Source organism: Gasterosteus aculeatus, chromosome X, assembly GCF_964276395.1.
Source record: "Gasterosteus aculeatus chromosome X, fGasAcu3.hap1.1, whole genome shotgun sequence".
NCBI classification, from domain to species: Eukaryota; Metazoa; Chordata; class Actinopteri; order Perciformes; family Gasterosteidae; genus Gasterosteus; species Gasterosteus aculeatus.
Genome location: NC_135698.1, coordinates 21,310,183 through 21,323,640, shown reverse-complemented (window position 1 = coordinate 21,323,640; position 13,458 = coordinate 21,310,183). Strand labels below are relative to the sequence as shown.

The 13,458-nt window shown below is 47.9% G+C and overlaps 1 protein-coding gene across 8 annotated transcripts; it reads left to right on the top strand.

The window, feature by feature from the left end:
- The first annotated feature begins 822 nt into the window (after positions 1 to 822).
- Positions 823 to 13,136, top strand: ppm1h (protein phosphatase, Mg2+/Mn2+ dependent, 1H). Of its 8 annotated transcripts, none has more exons than XM_040163144.2 (11): positions 843 to 1,431; positions 3,813 to 3,978; positions 4,461 to 4,505; positions 5,409 to 5,765; positions 8,231 to 8,343; positions 8,429 to 8,513; positions 8,646 to 8,764; positions 10,006 to 10,069; positions 10,282 to 10,389; positions 11,544 to 11,695; positions 12,064 to 13,136. In XM_040163144.2, the coding sequence occupies exons 1-11, from the start codon at positions 1,193 to 1,195 to the stop codon at positions 12,209 to 12,211; spliced, it is 1,596 nt and encodes a 531-aa protein (XP_040019078.2). In that variant the 5' UTR covers positions 843 to 1,192; the 3' UTR covers positions 12,212 to 13,136. The 8 variants fall into 8 exon arrangements, 6 of the variants coding, with proteins under 6 accessions (XP_040019079.2, XP_077938064.1, XP_077938065.1 ...); XR_005710086.2 differs by having other exon boundaries at positions 900 to 1,431; positions 11,501 to 11,695; XR_013451056.1 differs by lacking the exon at positions 4,461 to 4,505 and having other exon boundaries at positions 823 to 1,431; positions 11,501 to 11,695.
- Positions 13,137 to 13,458: the final 322 nt, after the last annotated feature.

The following is a 13,458-nucleotide window of genomic DNA, read 5'->3' as shown; positions in this document are numbered from 1 at the left end:
TGGGTATTTGGGTTAGAAAAGACCGTGGTTAACTTTTACTACCAGTCAAATGAGGAAAATGCCCCTCTGGGACGTCCACATGAAGAACACAACCTTTTAGTAAAACTCGATTTCTCACTTTTAAGTACCCATCCATCTAAAAACCGGGAATTCTCTTAGTTCCAAAGGGAGTGCACCATTAAAAGAGATGCATTAAAAAATAAGTATAGCCAATAAAAAATACAATAGAACAGTCTGTAAACAATAAACGGTCTTACCCCAAAAGAGAGACCAGGTCGGCCTCAAAGAGGGGAGGCAACTTAAGCAGTGGCATAAAGAGATGCGAATGCTGCAATACATTTTTTAAAAAATCAATAAAACGAGATTATTACAATTACAATCATTGAAAAAAATCATTTTAAAAAGTCCATCAGTCTAAAGGACAGCTCAGTACGTCGTAGCTGCTCACTGTATTCAAGTAAGTAAAAGTAAAAGTAAAAGGACAGCAGAAAACAGGAACGATTATCTTAAGAAAGTCATGCACCGTAAAACACGCTAAACATTGTGTTTTTGTGTGCTCGAGGCCTAACGGTGATCCATGCTTATTATATATATATATATATATATATATATATATATATATATATATATATATATATATATATATATATATATATATATATATATATATATAATAATACAGCAGTATTAAGTGTAAATCCCAAATAATTCCATTTAATTGCTTCTTTGACAGAGAGGCCTAACAGGGGTTCAGACCTCTTGGAGGCCTTTTTCTTGGCAGCCCCCCCGGGCTGTAAATCAGTGTCAAACTCATTTCAGGTTTGGGGGGCGGTACGGCCTTCGAGGCTCGGGACACGGCATTGAAAATCCGGACTCTGGTCACCCAGCACCCGCTGAGGGGGCGGGTTCTAAGACAGCACCCATAGGCGCTGCACCTTTACCGGGGGAAGCTAATCGTCCGTCCGGGATTAGGCACCTTTAACCCGCAGCGCTGTCAACACTAAACCGCTCGCTGAGACGCCGCAGCCACCAGCCCGTCACGTGACCAGCGTGCAGCGGCTCTCGCGCCTATTTCCGCGTTTAACCGATTGATCCCCGGCGTCGTCGCCGGGGATCAATCGGGGGAGAGAAGTGGGGTGGGGGAGACTCTCCTCACGCAGTCGCATCGCCCGGACGACGCCGCAGCAGGAACATGCTCACGCGGGTGAAATCGGCGGTGAGTAATTTTATGGGAGGGATGATGGCCGGCGGCTCCAACGGGGAGCAACCCGGCGGCGGCGGCTCGGATCTGCCGCTGAAGTATCCGTACGGCAGAGCGGAGTTCCTGGGACTGTCGCCGGACGAGGTGGAGTGCTCGGCGGATCACATCGCCAGACCGATCCTCATCCCGAAGGAGACCAAGCGGCTGCCGTGGTCCACCGGCTACGCGGAGTGAGTTGACCTGCATGCGTCCATCTTCGTCTTTGCTCGCGAACAGCATCCTTTCCTTTTTGTGGAAAGTGCGTGAGCGCCCCCCCCCTCCTCCCCGGACCCTCGTCTCTGCTTAAAAGCCAGATGCTTTTGTTGTTGTTGTTGTTGTTGCTGTTGCTGCTATGACCGGATGCATACGAAGCTGAAATAAGCCAAGGTGAAGAATCCGGCCTCTCCGGGATGAACATCACGTTTTCCTGGAGGACGTGAACACACCTCCGCCAAACAGACACGGGCCCTATAATCTATAGAGGAGACTTTTATTTGTGTAGAAATGATGCAGAATGACTGTTTGTCATGTCATTATGTCAAAAGAAACACAATGATCAATCTATCTAGATTTTATTTTGAACACCAATAAACTTGGAGCGTGTATGTTTGCATGTTTGAGGCTGGTCAGGAAAGCTCTCACTAATTTCCCACCTCCGCTTCCTCTGCTGCATGCTGCAAAGGTGGTAGAACTTCTCCGGCTAATGTAGCTTCTGGTTTCGGGTCATTTTTGCTTTTAATTGGAAGCTAAAAGTCCTCCTTAATACCTGAGACCAGAATCACACCAGGACCCGAGATCATCTGTTCAATATTGATATAATGAACAGAACAGATGAGACGAGGGAGATGATGTTTCAAAGGCGATGTGCAAGTGATGGTCATCATTTTTAATCTCAAGACCGAGGAAAGGAAACCTCAACCTCCTCTGTGGTAAAGTAGGTTGCATAATTGAAATTAAAGCAATAATCCCCTTCTTTAAAAATAATAATAATAATAATAGCATATGAATTAATAATGATTGTTAGTTTATGATTAAAACCGATGCCTGATTATTGAGGGATCTGTTTCTGATCTAAGCCCCCCATACTTAAACCACTCACTGATATTTCTCCCTGTAAAGGAGGATAAATGAAGTCAACGTGACCACACAGCTGTGGAGAGGAATGAGCACCACTTTTCTTCTTCTATTCACAATGCCCCCCCCCCCCCCCCCCCTGTTGAATCACATGATGCAGCACGTGTTGTTGTGTTGTTTCTGCTCAACAGGCAGAAACAACATAATGCTGCTTCAGTTCAGTGCTCTGCTTGACCTCCAGCTTCATTATGAGCTTAAGTTTGAAGACGATGGGATCATTGTTGTCCTTCTTGTACTTGACCGATCTGCAATAAGAAGGGTTGCAAAACATTAAGGTGGCTAATATAGGTATATAATAGCTATACAGTATATAAGAGTGTTGAATCATGTTAACGGACCTGTTGCCTTTTTAATGTTGCTGAATAGGGAAATACTCCCAAAAAGAAGGCTAATGGTATTTCACGGCACTGACCCAGTAATTGAGGTCATGCCGTTTGCTCAAACGGGAGGAAGTGAAATGAAGTAACCAAATCCGACAGCGCCGGTCTCGGACCCGGGCCTCGGGCAGCACAGATGAACTTTGCTGCCTTTTAATCGTGTGACCGTCCAGAGGTCAGGTGACCGCGCCCCCCCGCTGTGCATGACGCTGTCTGAGCTTCGTGGCCTCTATTTGTCATATGAAGTTAAGGGAAAGAGTTGAAGACATTAACTACACATCACGTACTTTCCAGAGCGTAGCTTCATTTTATAAACTGGTTCAACGACTAAACCGTGGCTTAAACTTGCCTCTCATTCACCATGTAGCCAAACAACGTGTCATTTACTGGATGAAACTGTGCGTGGTTAGTGATGTTGTCCCCGCGTGCCCTTTTTGCCCGTTTAACGTCTTGAGCTCCGGTTTAACGCGCGTGCAGCTTATTGTGGCTAAAAGCAGCATGTCTGCTCGTCCACGACTGACGCAGCAGCAACAAACCATCTGGCCGGTGTTGCGTAATGCAGCATTTCTGTATCGTTGTGTCTTGTCACCTACATGCGTGGGTCTCCGATTGCAATGTGTATTCAGAGTGTGTACTTGCTGACACACTCTTCAAACAAGCTGCACAGGAATTGAGTTTACAAAGGGTTCAGTCCTGAAAAGGGTTAAAGGTCACCGCATGGAGACCTCTAAGGAGGACGAGTCACCTTTTACCACTAACATTTAGTAAATTAGTTATAATGATCAATGAAACGAGTGTTTGATGGAAGGGCTTGACATGACACGACTGGATGACAGCGGATGTGTTGGGAAAAGATCCCTTAATATTCTTCTCTGCTTAAACTAATTAGTCGGCCCAGTATGTTCGGCTGATGTTCCATGATAGATTTTCAGTATTTGTCTCTTATATTTGCTCGGCTCGGTCATATGCTCGAGGCATTGTCTTCATCTCGGGTGTCCTGTTGAAGTAACCCGACGCTTGATTTCCCTGTTTTTGTGTCCCTTTGTCCCCTTTACATGCAGGGTGATCAATGCGGGGAAAAGCACCTTGAATGAGGACCAGGCCTGCTGCGAGGTGCTGCTGGTCAACAGGAGACCCGCAGGAAGCTCCGCGCACAACCAAACCGCTACGGCCCGCAGGAGGTCGTCCCTGCCCAACGGGGAGGGCTCGGGCCAGCGGGACGGCCCGGTGAGTCAAACACACGCACCCATCCTCCACGCTACCCGCATTAATAATACCACCACGCACACGACCTCTTGCTGACCGCAGTCCACGCACGCTCACATCACACTTCAGACAACGTCAGATGTCCTGAGAAGTGCACAAAATCAAAACCTAAGATATTACTAATAGTGATGTTATTCCTTAAATTATGTACATTTCAAAGTCAAATAATCCCTTTTTTTTTTTTTTTTTAAATAACAGAAATGTATATTTCCTTTCCAAACTGCTAAATCCTGAGCCACAGACCGGACTTATTTATTCATGCAGTCCTCGAACGCCCCCGGGCTCCTGCTGCTGGGACACTGTCCCCTCGTCCTGTCCCATCAGCGGCCCGCCGCTCCGTGTCCTTCACACGTCGCAGCGGATGAGAGTCACCCAGCGGTCCCTCGGCGAGGACAGTGTGTTGTGTACAATGAAGTAAAACTGCCGCTGAAATGTCTCCTCAGCCCAGCGGTACTTCACTCAGACCCAGCAAGAGCCTCCAGCCTCATGCAAGTACCACAGGACTCACTGCTGCAGCGGCGCTAGACGGACCCGAGTGACGTAGAGCTTCGCTGCGCCCCTCTGCTTGCTTTAGAAGCTGCTGTAGCGCGTGTGCAGGAATACTCCACCCAGTGAGCAGAACAGACACTCCTGCGTCTTTCCCTTCACATGATTGTTTTTGCACGATGAAACTGGATTGAGTGCTGAGTTGGATGTAACACTTCGTAGAGGAACAAAGATGAGACTACTGCGCTTTGTAACACAAACCCGAGGCGTCGACCCCATTACGCATCCTCGCGTGTCGCATACTAAGTGTTGTGTGTTGTTCCCTTACCTTTTTAGAGTGCTTACGAAACTAAAACTAGCCAGTGTCTGTATGATCATTTAAAAAAATCTTGTATTGTATACGAAAGCTTATTGTTGTCTTAAATCTTACTTTGGAAGTTTACAGGAGCTAGGATATTCACCAATATCTTATATTGGTGAATATATATATATATCTTGGGATATACCAATCTTGATATTGGTGAATCCCTACAGGTAAGAAACCAGTCAACTTGGGCTGATGATGATGAAACACACTAATAGACACTGGATGCAGCTGTTGTTGCAAGCATCCATTTAGAGATCCTTTTAACATCTGGAAATATCTGATTGGCTCGCATCTGCTTCTTGTTGGTTAAAGAAGACACCGTCCTTATTAACAGGGAAGCATGTAGCCAGTGATCGTTTGTGTCTCCGTGTGACAATGAGGAAATGATCCAACTTCATTTGGATCATTTGCGCAGTTGATGGTTTTCTTCTAATATAAATGGAAATCGAAATAAATGGATTTCAGTCCCGGTTTGGTTGAGAAGTGACAAGGCAATGTGCCATCGTCTGATGTGCGTTTGTCCCCCGTCTGTCTCCAGGACGGCTCTGAGAATCTAACCTTCCACTACTGGGCGCTGTTCGATGGCCACGCTGGCTCCGGGGCGGCCGTGGTGGCTGCCCGCCTTCTGCATCACCACATCGCCATGCACCTTCAGGAGGTTATGGAGGTCATCTGCAGTCCGGACCTGCCGCCCCCGACCTGCCTCGGGGAGGAGCCCATCAACCAGCACCTCACGCCGACATCCCAGCGCGCCCTCACCAGGGCCGCGTCCCTGCGCGGCGCCGCGGGGGCTCCTGGCTCCCCCGGCGCCGCGCCCACACGCTTCTTCACGGAGAAGAAGGTTTCACACGAGAGCCTGGTGGTCGGAGCCATCGAGAACGCTTTCAAAGACATGGTAAGAGGCTGACCGCCTGCACAGAACAATGGTTGCTGCTGCTTTAGGCGGTCTTGTCTTCACAAGCCGAGATCCAAATGTCTGTGAAAGACCAAGTGCCAATTCCTCTCCACCCACACGGAAACACAACGTGGGAATAACTGCAGCTTTTACCTTTTGTAAAGTGGGGTACAGTGAAGTGACACTACAAACCGAATGTAGATTTCGAGTATCAATGAAGCAAGATTGAAAATCGGGATCATTGCGATTTCCCCTCGTAGGCTCTCGACACGTCAAAGAAGCTGACATCTTTAGCTTCTCCCTCCAATTGAAATGATCATTTTATCTGGACCTGTTTTCCATATTTTCGAGTAATCCACTGATTATTGTCTGGTAAGCTTTTGCCAAAGAAACCTCTGTTTTGATGGCTACATGTATGTTCCATGAGAGACGGAATGGAGTCTCTGGTGTGCCGCTGCGGTCACCTGCTCTTAGAAACGGGTGAAACCTGACGGACTGGATTGTCCTCCAGTAACGCGTGACCAAGGTCAACCCTGCAGGTCCTTTGAATCACGTTTCCACGTGTCGACCACTAGGTGGCAGTGTGCATTTGCCTATTCCTGCCTGACTGCACAACCATAAAGGGAATACAGAGTGTTTGGGCAGTAATGGCCTGTCTAGGTGTAATCAATGATTGGATAGGTATCAGTACAATCATTTAGCAGTCTATTGTGAATCAACGGTTAGTGATGATGGGATTTTGAGTAATTAGGATTACTTCCAAATACAAAAAATACACTTGCACCATCTTGGTATTTCACATAAAATGGCATGTCCGTAATGTGCAGAATGTTTTCAGCATGATTTAGTATAAATTGCTATGTTACTGCCAGAAGGATCTCATCGGCCCACGACTGCTACCTATCAGCAAACATCTGATGTCCCCCCCCCCCCCGTCCACTCGGGCCTCTGCCTTTGCACTCGTTCCACTCGCCGCCCCCTTTTTTCCTTAAAGGGGAATTTCATCGAAATCCAGCGTTCTAAACGCTGCCGCCCCGACGTACCTCGGGTTCCTCGTGGTGGTCTCTGCTGTTCTTGTTTGTGCCCCTTCCATGTGGCAGGAGGCTGAGACCTCATCAACCGAGCCGGTCCCCCGCTGACTGACTCTGACGTCCCACCGCTCACTCGTCACTTTCTGTTCGCTGGTGCACTTTTTTTCATTTTTAAATATTTTTGATATTTGATATTTTATTCCTTTATTTTAAACTAACCCATAGCATTGTATTTTTCTTTCCTCGTGCGCTGTTGTCTTGTGGTCCATCGTCGTACTGTCTGCTGTTACGCACAAGTCACATTCCTTGTATGTCTGACATATTGTGGCAATAAATGTTGCCTGATTCCTTCAGAGAGCTCCGACTTCCAGTTGGTTTCTCTGGCTAAGAGGAAGCGAGCCTGCAGGCGGAGACCAGTGCGTACTTTCCTCCACCGCTGTCATTTGGCTTCATGTCCCTAATTATTTCTGTAATAATTGCAGATTAGTTCACATGGTACACATCTCCACTTTTGCTGAGTAACTACCCTAAATTCAATTTTGGCAGCCCCCCCCCCCCCCCTAAAAGTCCCCTTTTTTAATGAAGCTCATTCTTTAAGTGTCAAGAGGATCCCGGCAGGGTTTGTTGTCCCTCTGAATCTTTGTCTGAGTTCAGAGTCTCTGCATCTGATCCGCTGGTTAAAAGGTGAAAGCTACTTTGTAAGTAAAAGGATCTTTTTGCCTTTTCAGAGGGTTAACAAGCTGCTCAGAGATGTAAAGACACCGCGTGTATTTCTGTCGGCCATGAGCCTCGTTGTCCTGGACAGAATGGGATTCTTTAGCAATCAGTGGAAATGCTGATTTACTTCATTACTGTCAGCAGTGGCTTTAATACTCAAATCGCTCCCAGAAAACCAAATCCTATTTAAACTGGTCAAGCACCAACCAACAACTGACGTTTCATATCCGAGTAGATTTCAGTTAAAACTACAGTCTTTCCTGGTGTAATGGATGATGGACAGGGGGGGGGGGCGCTGCCAGAGGCGCCATGCATTCTTGGGGGATTTCTTCCAGCTTCTGTTTCACCGTTAGGGGCCACTGAGAGGATGAGAGGGTTTAAACCACACGTGAGCAGCTCAGTTCAACATGTTGCTCAATCTGCCGACAGGTTGATTAGTGGTTTAATAATTGGTGGTTTAATTAATCCCGTCGCATCGGCCGTTTTCAAATCTTTTTCTTTTTGGCCTCCGCAGCAAATTAGTCGGGTCTAATTAAACGGCGTAACGAACTTTCTCTCCGTCCCGCTTCATTACTCCTTGACTTCCGAAGCTATTGATGGATGAATTCGTTCCGGTGCTATAATTAATAATCGCATCACGTCGGGTTTGAAGGGGTTTTACACAGGATGGTTTTTGAAGGCTGTGATGATGGTTGGAGTTTGTGCGTTTGTATTTAGGACGTGCAGATCGAGAAGGACAAGGCGGTCTACAACGTGTCGGGCGGCTGCACGGCTCTGGCGGCCGTCTTTTTGCTCGGGAAGCTGTACGTGGGGAACGCCGGAGACAGCCGGTGAGACGCCCACTCGGAGGAACAAGGAGCCTTCCGACGGTTCCAGCAGGCCGATGGTTTTTACGTTTGGTCCTCTCCTTTCCAGAGCCATCATCATCCGGGCCGGTGAAGTCCTCCCCATGTCGGCCGAGTTCACGCCGGAGTCTGAGAGACAGCGACTGCAGTTCCTGGTGAGACGGCGGTCAGGTGTTCGCCGAGCCGACCTCTCCTCCTCTTTTACAGCTTAATAGTGTGGAGTTGTTTTTCCCAACCCCCCCCTTCCTCCCTCGGTTGTGTCAATCTTCTTCTTCCCTTATCTAAAGGCCTACATGCAGCCCCACTTATTGGGGAACGAGTTTACACATCTGGAATTCCCGAGGAGGATCCAGAGAAAGGAGGTTGGGAAGAGGATGCTGTACCGGGACTTCACCATGTCAGGATGGTGAGTGTCCCCCCCCCCAACGTCAAATGCAACGCACACGTGGCCGGGAGGATGCGTCACTGAAACCCGTCCAATGACGTCACCCCCCCAGACGTATCAGGCCTGGGATGTGAAAGCGTTGCGGCCCCACAGTACGACTGTCCTCGCTGTTTGTGGACTACGTGTCCCCCGAGCGGGACCATTGATGAGTGTCCCTCGCTCTCTGTCACACACAGGATGGACGGGTTGTGGACAAATGTCTCCGGAGGGAGACAGACTCTCTTTAATGGAGACCTCCTTTCTTGAAGGTGGAATAAATGGCAGGTGTGTGCTCGTCAGTGACTCTCCAGATGCTCCGTCCAGGTTCTGGACATCAGAACCGTGTCCCATTAGTAGGGCGCTCTGAAGACTGCGGCCTGTTTGGGCTCTTCGCTCTGCACGCCCCCCCCCCCCCGAGGGGGAAACATATGGTCTCTTAGTGGAATCCAAGTCCCTGCTAATCTGCTCCCCAGCAGCTGAAATGCATTGGATGGGGTGTGTGTGTGTGTGTGTGGTGGGGGGGGGGGTTCTTTATTTATTTATTTCTTTAACTTGAAAATCATCACAAATTTCACGTTTATTTCCTCTAGTGGGAAATGATCTAAATGTTGTTTGATCCAGCTGTGGAAGCCAGATGTTTGTAGTTTAAGGTCTGAATGGAAACCTTTGTGCTGGCAGCTCTTCTGTGAATTGGCTCCAATTGTTAATGTTTCTGGTACTTTATAGAAACACAGCTGCTCCTCTGGAATAAAACGGAGCGCTGTGTTTCTTCACGTATGGAGGTGAAAGTGTGTCTTAATTTAGACCTGGCATGAATACCTACATTAGTAAACAGTCTGGTCCCAACCTGAAGACTGTAAAGGATTTATCCGTTGGAGGCCTTTAAGCGGGGGGGGGGGGTCTGTAACACACACACACACACACACATGCACGGCCTTAGAAATCCAACAGAAACTGGTGTCATACATGCACAGACGTGTCTGTCTGTCTATGGAGACTTTTTACTGAATCTGTTTGAAGTGGAAAGGGCGATGCTAGAATGTCCTGCGGCTCCGGGTGGATTTTTTTTTTTTTTCCCTCGTCAATCCCATTTTCCTTCCCAGCACACTTTTTCGCTGCGTGCCAATCGGAGCCCACGGGGGGAGGGAAGGGGGTTCGGTGGGGTCTGCGATCTGTCTCCAGGGCACGTGCACGCTTCAAAGTCCCCTTTCTTCTGTGTGCAGGGCCTACAAAACCATCGAGGACGACGACCTAAAGTTCCCTTTGATCTACGGCGAAGGAAAGAAGGTAAGCAGTGATGAAAGGAAAGGTCGCGACCTTTCCCACAGAAGGAAAGGGGTAATCTGCCTAAACGCTGCTGGAAGCCGCCTGGGTCGCTCCGTGTGGATGAAGGCAGTCGGCTCACAGAGGTTCACTTCTTCGTCGCTCTGGGACGAATTCATCCCTCTTGACACACACCTGTGTAATAAACTCCCCTAAGCTTTGCCTCCGTCCTGCAGGCGCGTGTGTTGGCGACCATCGGGGTCACCAGAGGTCTGGGGGACCACAATCTTAAAGTGCACGACTCCAATATCTACATTAAGCCCTTCTTGTCCTGCTGCCCAGAGGTAGGAATGAATGTTGTCCTCCATTGTGTCCTATTACTGACAGATCGGATGTCAAAACAAGCAAATTCTCCAAACATAAAATGTACAGACCTTCTAGACAAGATGCGTATTGCTATCAGAGAAGCTGGTGGGTGGACAAGTGATGGAAGAACACAGGACGACCTGAAGGGCAGTAGCAGTGTGCTAACAACGTGGTGGATCTTTCTTTTTAATCAAACCCATCACTCCGTTAGCTGCTGTCACTTCGTGGTCAACGTGCACCAGCCGGCGCTCTTAAATGACGCCTTTCCTTCACGCCGCCCATCACACATGATCGCTGGAGTCAGTCAAAAATCAAATAAATTCTCTTGGTCTTTAGTTCAGCATCACTTTTTATGTCTTTTTGTTTTAAACATGACACATCATGGGAGGAACGATCAGCGGTCGCTGATCGACTGCTCTGTTCACGGTCCTTTCTTGATGGACCATTTGTTAAGAAATCCAGTCTGGGAACAGCAGTCGTTTGCTGGTTAAATCCACGACCCGGAGGCTCGTGATTCCCTGCTGGTCGCTCTTAGACGCGCGGGGAGCAGCTTGGGCCAGACAAGAGTTGCCATAGTAACCTCATCATTACAGAAAGATGCGTCATGACAGAACTTTTCCCGTTTCCCCCGTTTTTTTGTCTGAATCTGAATATTCCACATTTTTCATATTAACTACTTTTTCCCAAAAGATGAATCCCAGATAATAGTTGGTGACAGAGCACTGATTGATGTTGCCGTCTAATTTGAATTCTGTTAAAGTCCCGACTGAAACTATTTGTTGTTTTTTATTCTGTTTATTATTGGGTATTTATTATTCTGTTTGTGTGTGTGTGTGTGTGTGTGTGTGTGTGTGTGTGTGTGTGTGTTGTCTATATGTCTACATACGGGTACGTAAGTGTATGTGTATTGATAATGGATGGTGTATTTTTAATGTATATCTGAAAATTAATAAAAACGTTGATCACAAAACCACTACGTGAGCGTTTAATCTAACAAGGCGACGGGTCTTTGGGCTCTTGGGGATTTCAATCCGTCCAACAGTCTCCTGCACAACTCTGACCCCCATCATGTCCTGGTTCCACCCGTAGAGTCATTGCTGTAATCCGTCCTTCCCATTGTGCCGACCTCCAGGTCAAAGTTTACCCTTTGGCGCAGTGCGAGCACGGAGCCGATGACGTTCTGGTGCTGGGGACCGACGGCCTGTGGGACGTCCTCTCCAACCAGGAAGTGGCTGAAGCGATCACTTGTTTCCTGGCGAACTGCGACCCCGACGACCCGCACAGGCACGTCTGCTCATCTCACAGCTGCAGCCGGGGGGTCCGGGAGGGTCCGGGGGGTCCGGGGGCTTCCTCTCACCCTGGTCTTATTTGAAAGCGGATGAAGCGTTGCTCTCTTTTTATGCAAGAGAGCAACGCTTTTATGCATGTTTGTAAATTATGCAAATTTACAAACATTTAGATAAGCGAATGGCTCTAATGCTGAGGAAAGGCTCGTAAGACCGTAATGGAGGGGCTTTGAGTACCCCCCCCCCCCCCCCCCACACACACACACACACACTTTCTGCTAAATTAAATACGTTGCTAATCAGATTTGCCCATTTATCCCCATGCTGTGGCGACGCCCTGATGGTTCATCACTCTTGTTGTGGCAGGTACACAATGGCGGCCCAGGACCTGGTGATGAGGGCACGGGGGGTCCTGAAGGATCGGGGCTGGAGGATCTCCAACGACCGACTCGGCTCCGGGGACGACATCTCCGTCTACATCATTCCCCTGGTGTACGGCAACAAGCAGAACTAGCAGAGCTGCCCAAACCCAACCGCCACCGGAACGTCCCCCCCGCCCCCTTTTTTTTTTTAAGCGCTCTGGTGTGGATTCCTCCTACTGAGGGGTCCAAGATGTCAGAAATGCCGATTTTTCACTTTTTGAATGGTGAAGAAAAGCTGTTGCTGGGCGACGGCTCGACGGTCCAGATCGCAGTTACTAACTAACGTTTAGAAATGTGAAAATGTAAATACTCCAAAATAAGACCTTTGATAAGCGTGTTCCATGGAGCACCTGTACGGCGCAAAGGGAGAACACAAAGTGGTGTCCTGCATACGTCCTGTTCCATGTGCAGCTTTTCAACCAGCGAGTCGTCTGCATAGATGATATTTTTGCTGATGCTGCGGACTTCTTGTTTCTTCAGTAGTCGATGACCTGTTGAATATGAAGGAACACACGGAGGACAAACGGAGCCACTCCCCATCGCCGTCTACCTCATCTTTTAATTCCTTTGGTTGTCTCGCACAGAGACGTCAGCAGATCATTATTTGCTCCGGTAACTGTCGGTATATTGTGTGTATACACATTATGTCCAAAAAGCCTCTCTTCAGATACTCATGTTCACTTTTTCTCTGCAGCAGCTGGATATATTTGTCCTATTAAGTTATGCAGATAAAAGGCATCTAAAGTGAATCCACCTGATTTTGAGTTTGAACATCACATCAATGAATGTTTAGTTTTATTTTTCGCCTTCTGTTGCTGGAACAGAGGGACTTCATTCCGATGTAAATAATGTTTTCAGTGGATACTCCCCTCACTTCTTTTGCTGTCAGCGATGTACATCAAAGTACGGAATTTACTGTTTTGGAAGCCAAGGAACCGTTTAAATGTTCACCTTTCTGCTCTATTAAAATGCGATTACTCTGCTGTGTTATTGATTAAAAAGTTCACTCTCTCTAAACTGCTGCTTGTTAAACTGCTGCTTAGATTTATTTAAATCCTGAATAATCGGATTCCCAAAAGGAATGTTCTTCTTACATGAAATTCTTTAGGACGTGTGAGTGGAGGCGAGCTCAAGTTCCTGTAAGACCATCCACCGCAACACGACGAGGGGCCCGGAGGTCCCGCCGGGGGCTGCTGTGAGGGGCGGAATTGGACGCTGAAGGACGACCACTTGGGGAGTGCACGAGGTCCAACCAGCCTTCGCCTTCAGCGCCTCACTCAACAGATCAGCATCCCCCTTTTCAGTTCATCAATATTCTTGTTCTATTGACTTTTATTCA